The 18,441-nt window shown below is 36.2% G+C and overlaps 1 protein-coding gene across 21 annotated transcripts in view; it reads left to right on the top strand.

The window, feature by feature from the left end:
* The window catches only part of PDE4D (phosphodiesterase 4D), a 1,724,553-nt gene that overhangs the window by 1,367,792 nt on the left and 338,320 nt on the right, over positions 1-18,441 (top strand). The window contains exon 1 of one of the 21 annotated variants that reach the window (XM_077117224.1): positions 9,604-10,355. The exons of the other annotated variants lie outside the window; for them this stretch is intronic. Coding sequence (XP_076973339.1) covers positions 10,291-10,355 — 65 coding nt within the window. The 5' untranslated portion in view covers positions 9,604-10,290. Of the gene's footprint in view, positions 1-9,603; positions 10,356-18,441 lie in introns of those variants that run through there. 21 annotated transcript variants of the gene reach the window in all.

Below are 18,441 nucleotides of genomic sequence, written 5' to 3'. Positions count from 1 at the left end.
CTGAGCATTGAGGAAGAGTCAATAATATGTTCAAGAATAAAACTAGTGATTAATGGAGCTTGGATTTACACCCCTGCAATTTGACTCCAAAGACTGCTTCCTAAATGCTGCAGTATACCCTCTATAATTAATAACCGGTATCTCAAAGATCAGACCTTTTATATTAAATAAAACTTTTATTTGTGAATGTGTGGTCAAAGAGAACTTGCTGGAGTTGCCTAGATAATTTTCCAATTACTTAACGTGTGGGGGGAAACGTTATCAAACAAATGTAAATTAAATAGATCCCAATGAAAGTTTACTTTCTAATAAATGAAATTCCTTTGTTTTCTGTGACATCAGTTTTTAATTATTATTAAAACACCTTCTGTGGACATTTATTTCTGACAAACTGTGTTCTAAATCCTATTTTAATGAAAATCTCCATTTATTTTATGATGTTAGAAACAAAGGCTTCATTTGACAACGTGATTTTCCAATTATTTTATCTCTTTTAAAATCTTTTAAATTATTATCATTAAGATTAATTTTACAATTTGCTTTATCTTTTGAGATAGGTAACTAGAGTTTGGAACTACTCGATTAAACACAGTGGTTTACAATGAATCTGAAATCAGAACTAAAGTGTCACATACTAAAGTGATGTTTTTTGCTTATGACTGTGTCTGTATAAAACCTAGCAAATATTTTAAGAATCAATGATGGCTAAAGCAAGTTACATTGATTTCTCATGGTCAGACTTGTTTTAAAACACTTTGTTTCTAATGCTTTAGTTTCAACAAGGAGAATTCTCTACCAAGATTGGCTATCCGATTCCAAATCTACCATTAAAACTTAATCTGCACCTATACTTAGAGAGGACGGAAAGATGTACAGTCAATTGATAAAAAGAATTTTTAAATACTTGTGCTTAGATAAACATAGTGAATTCCATTACTTTAAAACTAAGTGATTTCTAGTTTAAAATGGTGTAGAAAAGACCTTCCTACTCCATTCTTCTCTAAAAATTTATCCCAAACCAAGAGTTAGTATGAAAAACAGAAGGGTGATTCCACCTTTAAGGAAACTGCAAACCATGATGCATAAAAGTAAAGGTAGATGGAGAAATGACCAATGACTTAGGTCAATAAGGGGACAATAGTAAAGAAAAGCTAGCTGAGCTACCCTCAGTACCCCAGAACTCAGTTACTGTAAGCATTTGGGGAGTTAGGTGGGCTCTGAAAACTGTATATATATATATATACACATACACACACACACACACAAATTTTCACACTTTTTCATTATGGCCAGAATACCCCTCAAATCCTTCTCCATGAAATATAGATCCCAGTATACTAGGCAGAAGAGAGAGGAAGGAGAACTGTACAAACAGAAGCAATTAAATGAAAGTCTGCAAACTGAACAGTAAGACCTCCAACTACCTGCTCCCTCTTCTGCCAACACTGAAACTCTAGCAGACTGATCCAGTTTGTTAATGCTACAGGAAATGCAATATACCAGAAATGGGTTGGCTTTTATAACAGGAATTTATTCAGTTATAAGCTTACAGTTCTAAGGCCATAAAAATGTTCAACTAAGGCATCCAGAAAGATACCTTGACTCAAGAAAGGCTGATCTGGGAAGACATGTGGCTGGCCGCTGCTGGTCCTTTAGCTTCTGGTTTCAAATGGCTTCCCCTGGGGTGTTTTCTTTCTCCATCGCCAAATATCTGTGTCTGCTCTGAAGCTTTTCCCCAAATGATTCCCTCTTAAAGGACTCCAGTATAAGGATGAAGACCCACCTTGAATGGGCAAAGACACATCTCCATGGAAACCACCTAATCAAAAGGTCCCACCTACAATTGGGTGGGTCACATCTCCATGGAAACAACTTAATAAAAAAGATCCCACCGAAACAATAGGTCTGCCCCGACAAGATTGAACTAGGAAAAAGAACATGGCTTTTCTGATGTACACAATAGCCTCAAACTAGCACAGAGGCAATATTTTTTCCTTCCCTAGAAAAGTGAACTAACCTAGAGGAAAAAATCTTACAAAGATTCACACTTGGCATATACAATGGAGAAACCTACTGGGCACCCAATCCCACTCCAGTGAAGCTCACAGTGTATAAGCCCCACTGAAGCACCCCAGAGCTTCCTATCACCTTTCGAGTGCCTCACCCCAATAAATGATGTGGAGTAAGAGATCAGTGTTGGAGAGTGAGGACACTACTATCATGACTGTTTGATTAAATTATTTGCATGTATTTCTTCAATAAAAATTCAATATTTAATTTTAAATGATGTTAAGAAAAACCATTAAGGTCAGGGTAGTGGAGTGAAATACTTCAGGGCTCCATCCCCCTGTAGAAGCTTTGAACAATCAGCAAGAACTGGCAGAAATTTCTTTCTCAGGGTGCCAGAAAACAATTAGAGGACTAAGGTAGCAGGGTAGATGCTGAATCGAGAAAAAGGCCATTGAAATGTGGTAGAATCTCCTCAGGCCCTGGCTGGCCCTTCTCCTACCCCTTCACTGCCTGAGTGTGTATCCTTGGATTCCACCTCTGCCGAGAAGAGCGTAACCCCATGCACATACTGGGGGCATGTATGTCTGGCCCAGTTTGTTTGGTGGTGGCCTAAGGGACTCGCTGTCCCAGAACTTGTGCTGCATGTAGAGGTGGCTTGCTGAGCTCTCCTACAGAATACCATGGGAGAACCATCAAGTTGTGCTATGAAGGGCAAGGGATTGTTCACTGTAAAACCTACACTGCAGTGCCTGGGACTGTGAGGAAACTGTTTCTGAGAGAAGAGGGTGCATTCATATCCATGTAATTGGGGGACTCCTAGGACTGCACATGTATGCCTAAGACAAGAGGCACACTTGCACGCTTGATATGGAGCTATTCTCCAAATACCCTATATAGATACAGCATTTGCATAGGTCAGTCTGCAAAGAATGAGAAACATGTTTTTCTTTTTTGCCTTCCTTTTTTTTTTTTAACTTTTTGTTAGCTTCTGGCATTCAAGGAAAGCTCTGTCATAACACGAGTTAGATACAAGCTTAAGGAACAGATGCCTCAGAGTCTAAATCTCAGCAGAAACATGTTAAATAATTGAAATGACCTTTCAACAAAAGGTCTTAAAACATACAAAGAAACAGGAAACAATGTCCTAGGCAAGGAAAAGCATCAGAAACTATCAGTGTGAAGGAGCAGACCTGGAACATACTGTATAAAACCTTTTTAAAGTGGTCCTAAATGTGCTTAAATCATTAAAGGGAAACATGTACAAAGATCTAAAGGAAATCAGAAATGCCATAGATAAACACAAATGCCAGCAGAGAGATGGAAATTATGAAAAGCTCTCAAGCAGAGGTGAAAATCAAATTAACAGAAATTAAAAATTCCCTGGAAGGTTGTAGGAGAATACTGCAGCTGACAGAAGAAAGAATCAGTGGACTTGAAGATGAAACGATTGAAATTATCCAGTCTGAGGAGCAGAAATAGAAAAGAGTGAGGAAAAATGAGTAGAGCCTGAGAAACCTGTGGGATACCATCAAGCGTATCAGCATATGCACTGTGGGAGTCCCAGGAGGGGAAGAAAGAGAAAAATGGGCAGGAAGAATGTTCAGAGATAATAGTTTAAAAGTTCCAAAATTTAATAAAATCTATGAATATACACATCCAAGATGTTCAACAAACTCCAAACAGGATAAACCCAAATAGACCTATACCGCACCAAATTATCATCAGATTGTCAAATGCCAAAACAAAGTGAGAATAATGATAGCCCCAAGTGGAAGCAACATGTTATATGCAAGGATACCTCTTCCTAAGATTAAACGCTGATTTCTCATCAGAAAACATGGAAGTGAGAAGGCAATGGGAAGACAAATTTAAACTGATGAAAGCAAACAACCACCATCTGAAAATTCCGTATCTGACAAAACTGTCTTTCAAAAATGAGGGAGAAATTAAGATGTCCCCAAATAAACAAAAACTAAGGACTTTTCACCAATAGACTAGCCTTACAAGAAATGCTAAAGGGAGTTCTGCAGGTTAAAAGGAAAGGACTTTAGACAACTGACTGAAGCCATATTATGAAATAAAGTTCTCCCAAAAAGATAATGGCATAGGTAAATATATAAATACTAGTGCCAATTGTAATTTTTATTTGTAACCCTACTTTTAACTCCGTGATAGGATCTGAAAGGCAAATGCATTACATGTAATGGTAAAGCACTGGTTTTTGAACTCATGTTTAAATATGTAATTTGTGATAAGAACTACATAAAGATGGAGGGATGGAGGGTATAGGAATATGGTTATGCACACAGTTGAAGTTAAGTTGGTATTAAAGCAGACAAAATTATTATAGATTTAGAATGTTAATTTACACCCCATGGTCACGTAATGGAGAAAATGTCACAGGATATGCAAACTTGGAGAGACAGAAAGTAGAGTACAGGTTTCTAGGGGTGGGGGTAATGGGGGTAATGGGGAGTTAATGCAGAAGGAGTATAGGGTTTCTGTTTGGGATGAAGGGAAAGTTTAGAAATGTACGATGGTGAAAGTATGTGACCCTGTGAATACAATTAAACACTGAATCAAATCATGGGCTGGGAAGATTGATATTTTATATACTTCCATAATTTAAGAAAAGTAATAAGAAACTGAAGAGATAATGACAACTAAATACAATGCATGACACTCGGTGGGATCTAAGAATGGAGGAGAAATGCCTCAAAAGTTCATGATTGGGACATAGGAAAAAATTGGAACATAGAATATAAGTTTATATGCAAGTCAAATTTCTTGAGCTTGGTAACCACACTTGTGATTATGTAAGTGAATTCCTGTTCATAGGAAATACACAGGGGTATATGATAGAGTCAAAGAGTATGAAATGTGCAGCCTGTTCCCAAATGTTCAGAAAATAGGTAAATAGTTAGGTAAACAGTAGGCAAAGGGAATGATATGACAAAGGTGGCAAAATGTTAAAATTGGTGTATCTGGGGAGGTGGGGGTATGTTGGAGTTCTATGTATGGGGTTTATATTAGTTTTGCAACTGTGCTATAAGTTTGAAATTATTTCAAAATAAAAAGGTTTTAAAAATGTTGTTAAATTGGCAGATTCATTAAGTGAAGAATAAAGAAAAAGAAAAGTGAAAAAAAAGAGGAGGGGAGATGGAAAGCAAAGGAAATACAACAACCCTTATGAAGTGTTGAATTGGATGTTTTACCTGATTCCTTCTATGTTCTCATTCTTTAAACCCAATATTTTGAATTAGTGCAAAGTTCTAAAAGTCAATTACCAAATGCATCTCATGTCAACATTTTTTAATCAAGTAGAAATATTGATTCTAGTTTTATAAACTGGTTTTCTGCACCTTTAGATAAATCATGTGATTTGTTGACAATTATTGAAATTTGTACATTATCAGAGGTCTCGGATACTGTTACCTTTTAAAATGATCATTTGTTAGCTAGTATTACCTAATGAGGCAATAAAAATGCCATCCATTATCAAGGTAACAGCAAATCACCATTATGGCTAAAGGCCTTATCACACTTCATGGCTAACAGACTGGTAATCTTGTTTCATATGCCTAAAAATCATCATGTTTGTAAGCTAAGAATTAGACAGTGAATTCAGGTTGTTTATTCCTGGATGTCTTGAAAATCTAAAAGTTATTGTTACATATGTCCATTTTTATATCTGTAGCACACATAAACACTATTTTTAATGGTTATTCATTCATTGCCACTGTCCAACTGAAGAGTGTGGATAACTTAAAAATAATTTCCAAGAACTCAGTAGCAATTTTTAATACCATGCAACAAACATACCTTACACACACATGTGTACACACACATATACATCAAGAAGAGCAAAGTTTTCGTATTACAAGTATCTAGGCCCAAATATTTTTTTTATGCCACCGTGATCTGACTTTGAACAGATTGCTGGCTTTCTTTATCTATAAAATCAGTTGTATTACACCTAACTTGCTTACTTGTTCTGATGACTAAGAGAGCGTATATAATGTATTCAGCATTTAGTAGGCAATTAATGGCTATTGGTGATTACTATTATCCTAACTAGATAGTTTACAAAATAGATATGGAATCTTCCAAATATACTACTCTGGAGTTTCCAGGAATTAAAGAATTTAGGTCTGAAACAGATCCATGCCAAAAGGAATCAACTTGAATCTGATTGCATACCTAGTGAGTATAGTAAAGTAAAAGAGGCTATCAGAAATCTGCTCAAAACCCCCTCCCTCCCCATGTAAGGCAAATACCTCATTACTCCTCAATAAATAAGGAAATGCTACAAGAGTTCGAAGTGACTGGTTCTCATTAATGTTAGAGTACAATGTAGAATACAATACCAGGAAACTTTAAAAATCTGCAGGTCCATGGCCATTTTTCTTTAAAAGTTATTTTACATGTTTGTGGTCCTGAACTTAAGTAACTTTGAAGGTGTGAATATATTATCAGTTTCTAACATGGTTCTAATAAAGCGGCTCATAACAGATTGGAAGAATGGAGTATCCATTGTAGCCCGAAAATAGTAGCTTAGTTAGAGGGCCTAAGATTTGAAAGTGAAGCAGGGTATTTCAAAGTGCTAGTACCTGAGAAAGCCTGGAATTTATAGTAGAGTCATTCCTTCATGCTTCATTTGATTGGTTTCAGTATGTTTCATGTTTAAATGTCATTAGTGTCCCACAAGTTAATCGCACCACTGAATGCTAAGAGAAGGGGAGATGACATTTTCGGGTACACCAATCTATTTGTATCCAAGTGATGTCTTCTGTGAGTATTGCTGTAACACGTTGTGGGCATTACTAGACCTATGAGAGATGATTTTAGGTAATATTTGCACCCTCTTTTCTCTCTATCTATAGCAACTTGCATTTTGGGGAAAAAAATATGACCAGCATATCAAACACATTTACAGAATAAATATAAAGTTTTAAAAATTAATTTATTTGTGTTTTTTTTTTTAAATGAGTCAATGGGGCAGTGCAGCGGTGGCTCAGTGGCAGAATTCCCGCCTGCCATGCCAGAGACCTGGGTTCAATTCCTGGAGCCCCCACCCATGCAAGAAAAAAAAAAAAAAAGAGTCAGGGAAAAAATAGCAGGTTAGTAATATGTAGATGGAATGCCAATATGCAAAAATTATAGAGGTGTGGTACCTAAATGACTGAAGTTTCAGAAACATCATACAGACTAATGGTTTAATTGAGCAAAATATATGCAGATGGCTAACTCCACAGACTTTCACATCTGTCGTACAATTCATTCAAAATCTATGACAACACAGGCAAATAGAAAAAAGTCTACCTCCTATCATACAATTCAATACATCACGAAAATGCTGAGAAAATAGCAGCTTCTAGATCAGAGACTTGTTCTCCCAAATCCCTACTGACAGGGCCAGGTGGTTCCTAAAGCCCAGTGTCCCCTTTTTCAGGCATCCTCATCAGCCTGTATCTCCTAATATGCTTGTGTGCCGCAGGAATGTGCAGACCGGTCCTCCATCCACTCCATTCTGAGATGCTTCTCAGAGGAAAAAATACAGGATACTCCGTGTACAAACCATATCCCAATTTTAGATATGTTCATATGAAAATTGCCTTAGAGTAGAGAAATCATGACAGTGCTAAGTACTATTAGGTTATTATTCTATCAGTACCCTAAACGTCAGGGGAAGAAGTAGAATTATGAAATCTCAGTGGCCTGACAGCATTGGGCATCTTTCTTTCTTGATGTACCAACCCAAATTAGCTTTGGGTATCCTGGCTAGTGACACAAAATGTCAGATTCCCGCTTGACCCTGTTTTATTTGGGGATGGAAATGATTTAGTCATTGTGGGACTGTCATACAGTGTTTAGTAGATGCCCTCGAAGTAGTGTAGAGTTTTCAGAGAAAGATTCTTAGAGCATGTAATACGTGGAACTCTGAGCATGTAAGGTGGGAGCAGCTTGTCCGACAGCAATACACTGTTACGTGTATGTGACCATGAAGGGAGGGGCAGTGAGCTCAGTGATCTCGCTGGAACCGAGAGCCTAATGGGGGAGGAGAGAACACAGGGCTGATTATTTAAGGAGACTTTAGCACACAACATTCAGACATTTACAATCCCAGATCCCTGTCACTTTCCTTCTGAAAAGGAGACTAGAAGATAGAACATAGAACAGGACAGTGCTCCAAACAAATAGCAGTTCTACTTGGTTTGCTTTAAAACCTTCCTTTTCCCTGCTTAAACTTTTAAGAAGAAAAAAGTTAAGACCCCTCTTCCTTCCCTCTGGCCTAAAATAAGTAGACTCACAAGTGTGCTTTTGAAGTTCCGAAAATGCATGGTAAGTTAACCAGCTTAAAGTGCCAGCAATACAGTGAATACAGGACAGAGCTTAAAAATATGTGAATGTCCCTGGGCAGACATAGAAAACCAGAAAGCTTAAGAAGATAGCTATGTGGAGAGCCACTTATTGGCATTTCCCTTAGGAGGCCTGAGGGTCCCCGAGAGAAGACTAAAATCACAAATCCACCTTGAGGTGTGACCAGGGGAGGAGTTAAAGGGTTTGTTGTAATAAGCAGCCGGAGCCTCTGGCGGGATGCCTTACTACATTAATTTTCCAAGTGGCCTGGGTGGGTCACAGCTCCTCTCCAACATCCTGTCTGCAAAGGCTAAATAAATATCAAACTCACGTCAGACTAGAGCACAGACGTATTAACAAATGTCATTTGAGGAATCAAAACGCTTAAATTATTTTCCTTTGATAATTCACACCCAAAACATTGAAGTTCACACATCCAAATGGATATATATCCTCTGGGCAAATGTTCAGAGGGGCAGGCAAGGGTGATCGAACATTCCTTCTCTTGGGAGCAATTTTAATCGACTTAGATTGCGTCTATAGTAATAGAACAGTGTTATCTCAGATGTAAGAGATGGGGCAGGGACTGGCCTTCAGAATAATAAGAGATGGTGATATCATATATGGCGTCATTCGTTAAGGAAGAGATGTTAAGAATCAGGAAATCCAGAATCTTTGTGGAGGGCGATCAATGAAATTTGCATATCACGTTCAAAAGAAACACAGTCTGGAAAACATTGTGCAAGATAACAGCCTCTCGTATGTATCGCCACTTGTCCAGCAATAATAAATCAGATTCTGCAGCATGTAAACATTCCAGCACAGCCTGATGTAATGATACCAGTCACATTCTGCTGAATTTGTAAGAGGCAGTTAATTTCATTAAAGCAGCCCAAAATGACCAGCTGTGAAGTCCTCAAGTTTGCTTCCGAAAAGAGATGTTCTTTTTCTAGGTGAGCTGGTTAGAGAAAATGAGGGTTTTGTTTTGGGTGTGCTCTTCATAAAGGCACTCAGCAAATCCTTACCCTGAATAGCACAGGACGGCTTATTTCCCAGAGGAGGAAATAGTTTTATAAGTTTCCAGAGGTGTCCTGTCTGCTTTTTTTTTGCAGTCCTGGTCTGTGGCGCGGGTCTGCGGCTCTGCTTTGAACAGCTGCAAGGAGGCCCGGCTGGGCGCCTTTTTTTTTTTTTTTTTTTTTTTTTTTCCCTCTTGCACTTCCCTGCGCTGTTTTGAACTGCCTTCCTACCGACGTCATCCAACCCTTGAGGAATAGTTTCTGCCCGGTGAGATTGAATGATACTTCTCATTCACAAAGACTTGGAGTCAGATTGTAAGCAGGGGACAAGGACGGGAACCGCCTTTGCAGGTAAAGCGGCCCTGGGACCGGCAGCGTGGAAGGAAAGCTTGGCGCCCTCGCTGAGTTCTTGGCTCGGCTGAGCAGAGCATTGCCCTGCGGTGGCCCTGAAATGGAACTTCCCTGACAGCCCTCCCGTGTGACAGGACCTCGCGGTCATTTTCCTTCCTCTTCTACCTGCTTGCTTTCACAGCGTTGGAAACGTTTCATTGCACTGCCCAAAAGGAGATGGAGAGGTTCGCTCAGTGTGTTGGTTCCCTTGTGACCTAGATGAAGAATAGATTCAAAACCCCAGTCGCTCCCTTGGCAGTCCAAGACAGAAGAGAAACTGTCACCTCCCAACACCCTGGGGTAAATTCAGGATGAAAGAGGGAAGCGCTCCTGCCTCTTAGAACCTTCCGTATGTGCCGGCCTGGGGGCATGAGGTGGACTCCTGGAAATTGGGATTTCTTCAAGCAGCGGCCCTTGGAAATGGAATACATTTGAAATCTTCTTTGTAGAAAGACAGCGGAAATGTATTAATCAGAATACTTGGAGAATTTTGTTTTTGTTTTATTTTTTCAAAATGAGCATTATTATGAAGCCGAGATCCCGATCTACAAGTTCTCTGAGGACTTCAGAGGCTGTTTGGTAATGTGCTTTCCTTGCATGCTTCTCCCCCTTTTCCTTTTAAGATTGACAGGGAACTTGAGCATTTAGTAATTACTGAGGGGGTTCAAGAGTCGGGTGCGAAAGTTAAGGCTTTCTGAGAATGAACATTGGATTGGTGGTTCTTTTATTCTCTCTTTTTTTTTTTGCCCAAATTTGTCTGCTCTAACCACAGATGTGTTCGCCTTTTTTTATACTCTAGATGGACTATAGTGATTAATCTGATTATAGATTTTCGAGGAGAAAAGAAATTTGCAGATATGTTGGAAGTTTAGAAAGTGAAACCTTTCATTTTTCACTGTCTGATTTGACTGCTTGTTTTCTCATCTTTTTTTCCCCCTGATGTTCTTTGCCACTGTCTTTGGAAGTAATACCTTGGTTTTTAGCATAGAGTCATTGGAAATTAATAATGTTATGTCTTTAATCATATATATGTGACCAACTTGAATTTAACTATATGCCTAAATGTAACCAAGTTGCTTATCATTTATTCATCTCCTACGTTTTAGCTACTTTGTCACAAATGTTTCCTAGTAAAGATATATGTTTTGGTAATTTTAATGTTTTCCTCCCAATGAAAACTACATTAATTTTAATTTATTCCATTTTTTGTACTATTTCCCTAACACTGATTTATATTTTCATAAGCATATGGCCCTTAAAGTATAGTGTCCCAGCAAAGTTGAACTTCTGTGTCTAGAATAGTTACTTGTAGAATATTTATGTGGCTATTATTTCAGAGAATAATCTTACTGTGTTTAACTAAGTGATTGATTATAAATAAGTAACTAAATTCACCATGATGAAATGGAAATAACCATGCTACAGATAGGGGAAATACCAGCAATGATTGAGGGCAGGTGGTTGGGGGAAGGGTGGAAGCAGGCAGACAAAATGTATTATGTGTTATTATATGCTCGGGCAAAGAAACGATTACTGAAATTATTTGCATAACGAATTCTGCCCACGTTTATATATTTGGGTTATTATTTGCTGTTATTTTATTCACATTTTATGATGGACTGGAAGCAAAAATTTCCCCATCAGTGATATTTCTATAAGTTTCAATAGACTGTAGATTAAGGATATTTAATAAACTATACAGAAAGACATTGTCCCTTATATCACTAGCCAGGCCTTATGAACGAATGCATGCAATCAATTCATCCTTGAGTTTATTTAAAGAAAAGTTTACGTCTGCGAATAATTTTGTATCTTCTTTTTTTGCCATACTATATACTATATACTGGGAAATATTTAGAACCCTTTTATGAATTACCATAGCTAGTTTAAATCTTTGACATGGGTAAACAGAAATCATAAAATAAATGAACTTTATTATTCATTAATGATGTCTACCCTGCCTACTTGAAAAGAGCATCTGATACTTGAGTGAATAGAATTTAACCAACCTGTTTCCCTTTTTTGCCTAACCTTCCAGGAGACTGATTTCCAAAGTCAGATACGGCTGCAGTAATTAGTTCATTTTGCTGCACTAACATTAACACGCTTTGCTTCTCTGCGATTGTTTTAATCCATAAATATTCCATTTTATTAAATTGTATGAATTATTTTCTTAAGGAAGCAGAGCTACAATTCAAAATATATTTTTAAAAGATGTATTTGTTAATGCATACATTGTTGCATTTCATTTTATTCTGCATAGTGTTGGGGTCAGAATGATTTGTGTGTAAGAAATAAATGTCTCCCATCATGCTGATAATCTCTAGATTTAACTGCCTACTAAGGAAACCTCTCCAGTTATTAATCTTACATCTGACTGCTTAATCATGTACTGATGTATCCCTGCTGCCTCCAAATATTTTGACCTGAGATTGTAATTGCTGCAATTACAGTTTTATTATCCCTATTATCATTCAAATAAGTACTTATGTGATTATGTATACATGCATTATATTTATTTATTGCAAAATATAGATATAAATAGGATGTTTAGAGCATATATATGTGTGTGTTTATTTACTTGAGTACCAAAAAATTTAAAAATGTTAAAAAATCAAATAAAGCAGGCCTTTCTCCCTCTGTGCCTTTGCACATACAGATCCCAGAGTATTCTGTGGGAAAATGTCTTTTGCTCAAAAGCCTTGGTGTTCTAATCTCAAGTTCCCTCCCCTACCCCTTTCAAACACCAAAGCCAACTTCATCGTCTTTAAAAGTTAACTTCCCATACAAGAGACCTGCTGATTTACCATTTATTGCTTTTTCAGATTTTTTTTTTCCATTTTGAACTTCAGAATACTTTGTCCTTAGGCATCCATCTTTTGCTTTTACCATTTTAATTCTATTCTTGTAAAACTGTTTTCCGTTCTGTTGACTGTTTCTCCAAAGCTATTTTCTCCTCAGATGTCTCCAATCTAAATACTACCTTTTGGCAGTTTGTTATCTACCTTCTTCAAGAATCCATTGCTTTGGATTATTTCTCTTTTGCTTATTCTTGTCTGCTTCTCTCCAACTAGTGCCATAAAAAGCGATCTTATATGAGCATCCTCTTTACAGCACTACTTAAATCCCTGTGAGATATTCACATTTTTAAAGGGTGATTTCATGACAAACACATAGTGATATTATATATGCTTCTCCTATTTTACCTACTTAAAAGACTGTCCTTACTTATAGTTAAAGTTTTTATGAATATCAAAAAAAGAAATAAAAATAATCTTTAAATTAATCTATTTGTTTCCTTGTAAAATAGGTGTCACAAATTAGAGCCCAATAGAATATATATTAAGTTATTTTTATTTATTCAACAGGTATTTATTGAGAAACTACTATATGCCAGGCTCTAGCAGGAAATGGTTATGGTATTTATTCTAAATATGTCCTTTAAAAATTCTGCATGTATGAACTTGAGAAAAATTTAATATACCTATTCACTTACACTTAGAAAATAAAATTAGCAAGCCCACTGATTGGGGTGCTGTTTCCCTCTCTATTTTGGTTGTTTCAGTAGCAATATTCTACCTTTGAATTATATATAATAAAACAATAAATCAGTTACACTTCCATAATATGTAAATGTAACATGTTTTAAATTCAAATTTAGTCAACAATTTTATGCTATAATAATATCATCTTACATGTACTTTGATATCGCTTTCTGTGACATTTTTATCTTTTACACACAGATATTCCAGGTATACTTCTCAATAAACTAATTAAGATATGTGATTCCGCTCAGTTTAAGTAAAAATCAATAAGCCTTCCAAACATGAATATAAAGAGAACTTTGGTCAATAAAATGGGCTTTGTTCTTTCCAGCTCCATTCTTCATTATTTAGCACATATATATATAAACTTCAGAGTACATTGTAACAAGTAGTTACAGAACAGATTGCAGAGTTTGGTATGAGTTACCGTTCCACACTTGTAAGTTTTTCCTTCTAGCTGAGCCAAGATGCTGGAGACTAAAAGAAATAATGGATACAAGGACTCAGCAGTCATACTTATTTGTTAAATCCTATATATATAGCATGTAATATATATATATATATATATATATATATATATATATATCATATTTAAGAGTTAAATCCTATACATATATAACATATATGTATATCATATTTAAGAGTATTCTTTATGTCATTTGAGGAAAAAAAAGTTGCTATGTTCCAAAATATGATTATTCAGCTTTCTTTAAAAGCAAGGTAGAAAGCAGGATGTTAAAATAGGAAAAAAAAAGCACTTAGATTTATAGACTAGTCTCACAAAGTAGGAAATAGGAAAAAAAGTCTAGAAGGCTCTGTTCCAACCCATTGGTAGTGGTTACCTTTTAGGGCTAAAAATGACAAGAATGGGAATGAGGGAAACTACCTCCCCTTTTTTTCATTGCACTTTGTAGAATATGAATTTTATCATCAAGCCAGTATTATATGTGCGATTATAATTATGTTAAAATACAACTTTTGTATGCATTAGAAAGTTCATCTTTATGTGTGTAGATATCTGTATATCATTAAACAACAATTGACTCTGTGTCCAAGGTATGATGTATAAGCGTATTAATACTGGGCAGATTCAATTTTCTGAATTTATTTTGCTGCTCAGATCCATAACTAATTTTCTTTTGTCCAGTCTTCGCCTAAGGTTATAAATTTTCAAGATTGCTGAGAATTCTTATTTTGTCCTCATGCTCACAGTGGAAGGTATTTGTTTTAAGTTAAAATTATTAATTTTATAGTTGAGAATAAAATGATTTAACAATGTTGATTAATACGCTACAGGTACAATTTAATCCCATTATCTCATCCTCAACCATTCTCATTTTCTATTTAATTTCCAGTATCTTAAATAGTTGTAGATATTATTGCTGTACTTTGCTTTTTAAGTAACATATGTATTTTTAATTTTTCTGTTACTTAAATACCTAGCTTTCATTTTACTGAGTGTCTTTTATGAAGGAGAGCTCTTACACGGTATTTAATTTTGTCCTTATAATGACATTGAAAGGAAATAGCAATTAATCCAAATTTTTTAGATTGTGAAATATAACATATATACAAAAAAGCAATAAATTTCAGAGTACATTGTAACAAGTAGTTATAGAACAGATTGCAGAGTTTGGTATGAGTTACCATTCCACACTTGTAAGTTTTTCCTTCTAGCTGAGCCAAGATGCTGGAGACTTAAAAGAAATAATGGATACAAGGACCCAGCAGTCATACTTATTTGTTAAATCCTATCTTCTCTGTTATAACTCCTCCTTCTCCTTTGATCTTTCTCCCTATCTTTGGTAGGTATTTGGGCTATGACCATTCTAACTTTTTCATGTTGGAAAGGGCTGTCATTAATACGGAATAGGGGGATGAAACTAGTTGATGCTCTGGAGAGTCTGACCCCTTTGGGTTCAGGACTTACCTGGCCTAGGAACCCATCTGGAAGTTGTAGGTTTCTGCAAAGTAATCGTAGTGCATGGAACTTTTGTAGAATCTCAGATAGAGCCCTAGGTGTTCTTTAGGGTTTGCAGGAATGGTTTTGGTTGGGGGTTGGCAAACCATGATGACTAGCATTACCTAGCTGAAGCTAGGATAAGAGTAGCCTCCAGAATAGCCTCTCAACTCTGTTTGAACTCTCTCAGCCACTGACACCTTATTTTGTTACAATTCTTTCTCCCCATTTGGTCAGGCAGGCATTGTGGATCCCATAGTGCCAAGGCCAGGCTCATCCCTCAGATTAATATCCCACATTTCACCCCATGTCCCATGTAATGGGGAAGGTAATGCTTTTATTTGCAGAGTTGGGCTTAAGAGAGAAGTAACAAAAGAGGTTCTCTGGAAGTAACCCTTAAGCATAATTATAGGTAGGCTTAGCTTCTCTGCTGCATAAATAAGCTTCATAGGAGCAAGCCTCAAGGTCAGGGTCTTAGCCTATTGACTTCAGGGGTCCCTAATATTTGAGATAGTATCAGAGGTTTCCCCAGTGGTAGAGTTTAATATTTTCAGTTTTTTTCTACAGTCCCACAAGGATTTTTTTTTTTGCCAGTGCTTTTTTTTTTTTTTTTTTTTTTTTTTTTTGCCAATGCTTTTTAATTATCTGCTCAACATACTTTGAGATGTGTTGGGACATTACATTAAGCTATACAGAATTGTATGCCCTTATTTCCATTCTGGGCTCCATGTGTTTAGGTTGTTTAAATGATGTATCCAGACAGGTTGAGTTAAATTATGTGCCACAGAAAATTTAGATTTGGGATAAAATAAAGCTCTCTTCCTTTGGTTTCATTGGGTAGGTGAAGTTCTAAAATATAGACAATGTTGTTCTTAACCCTGTATTCTGATTTACCTTAGTTACTACCCAGACAGCTTCATTCTTATCTCTGATTGAAGCCTGATCTCTTTTTCAATTTCTTTAATAGTGTTGTTTGTGGCAACGCTGACTTTCTGACCTGCAGAATTCCTACTCTGAGCCTTAGGTGTCACACAGGTACTCAAACTTCTAAGGATATACCAGGTTGTACATATATAGCACCGTCTCTCAAAATCTAGAAATAACAGTTACAGCTCTGGACTAAACGTGACTGCTGTAAGAGCTTCCAATCTAGGCCCCAATTTTAAGAGACCATACAATATTTATTTGCTCTTTTGTTTCTGGCTTATTTTGCATCATACATTGTCTCCTATAATCCAGATTTTACAGATAAAGAACTGAGCCTAAGAGCTGAAAATAACTTGTGCAAGACTATATAACTAGTAATTTCTAAGAAAAGCTTGAATTAGAACCCAAGTTTGTCTACTCGAGAAACACTGCTCCTTTTACTTCAGCATGTCGCCTCCCTCCGCTGTCTAAATAATTATCCTTTTTAATGACTGTAACATTGTTCAGCTTGTGAATACATCTGAAGGTCCTTTAATAGTTAGTTATATTAAGGCAATTGAAGAATAAATTGGAAGTAGTCCTTTTAGAGGGATAACAGCCTATGGTTTAGAGCTGATGAGAAAATAGTTATTTGAAAGACTGATATACACTGTCTCAGACATTGTGAAGTTTTATACTGTTTAGTTCAGCTTTGAAAAAGGTACAAAATGTCCCTTCCTATATCTCTTGTGTTAGCAGTTTGATGCTATTCTGAATGGAATTTTATTTACTTAATTGATGCCTCAGCTAGGTCATTGCTTGTGTATAGAAATGTTACTGATTTTTGCGCATTAATTTTATATCCTACCACCTTGCTGAATTTTATTAGCTCAAGTAACTTTGTTGTAGATTTCTCAGGATTTTCCAAGTGTAGTATTATATCGTCTGCAAATATTGAAAGTTTTACTTCTTCCTTTCCAATTTGGATGACTTTTATTTATTTTTACTTACCTATTGCTCCAGCTAGAACTTCTAGTACAATGTTGAATAGTGACAGAGGGCATCCTTGTCTCATTTCCAATCTTAGGAGGAAAGCTATCAGTCTCTCTCCATTGAGTACAATGCTGCCTATGGATTTGTCATATATGACCTTTATCATGTTGAGGAAGTTACCTTTGATTCTTACCTTTTGAAGTGTTTTTATCAGAAAAGGATGTTGCATTTGTCAAATGCATTTTCAGCATCAATTGAGATGATCATGTGGTTTTTCCCTTTGACTTGTTAATGTACTATGTTATATTAATTGATTGTGTTAAACCTTCCTTACATTCCTGGTATAAACCCCACTTGATTGTGGTGTATAATTCTTTTAATGTGTTGTTGAATTCGATTTGCTAATATTTTGTTGAAAATTTTTGCATCTACGTTCATTAGCGAGATTGGCTTGTAGTTTTCCTTTCTTATAGCATCTTTACATGGTTTTGCTATTAAAGTGATGTTAGCTTCAAAAAATGAGTTAGATGGTGTTCCTTTCTCCTCAACTTTTTGGAAAAGTTTGAGCGAGATAGGTGTTAGTTCTTTTTGGATTTTATCTTAGTAGTTTGTAAATAGGAATGCAAATGGACTTTCCATACATTTTACCTATCCAGTGTACAGGGTAACATGGCTTAAGTAAGTGACTACTTACAAGATTAATACAGAGTTTCAACAATGTGGGAAACTTTTTTGATCCTCATTACTAAGTGTTGGATTCACAACTTTTAAGACATGTGATCAAAATACTTTCAGTATTATTTAAAATGTAACTAGAATATAAAATGTCTACATAGAGTGGATCACAAGTAGTTACACTCTTTTAAGTCATATATCATGGGGTTCCCTGTAAATGCAGTCCTTGCCCTCTCCCTCTAACTTGCTTTGTGTTCCTGGAGAAGTCACCTGGTCCTTCTATCATTAGGTCCATTCCCTTACAAAATAAAGGGATTATCTAGATTTATGAATTTCAAACATGTTTCTTCATTGGAAAACTTTTTACAAATGACATGATTTGGAGCACACACATATGCACACATTTATATGAAAGATTTAAAACTATGTGTATATTTGATATATAGAGGTAAAAATCCTTTAAACGTCCAAAATATATCAATAAAAACATAAAAGCACATGTACGATAGTAAAAATAGCTACTGAATTAGTGTCTTTGCCCCCACACCAGTCCCAACCCCTGTTCTTGCATCTCTTTCCCCTAGGA

Source organism: Tamandua tetradactyla, chromosome 9 (assembly GCF_023851605.1).
Source record: "Tamandua tetradactyla isolate mTamTet1 chromosome 9, mTamTet1.pri, whole genome shotgun sequence".
NCBI lineage: Eukaryota > Metazoa > Chordata > Mammalia > Pilosa > Myrmecophagidae > Tamandua > Tamandua tetradactyla.
The sequence above is the reverse complement of the archived record's forward strand: the minus strand, read 5'-3'. Positions and strand labels throughout refer to the sequence as shown.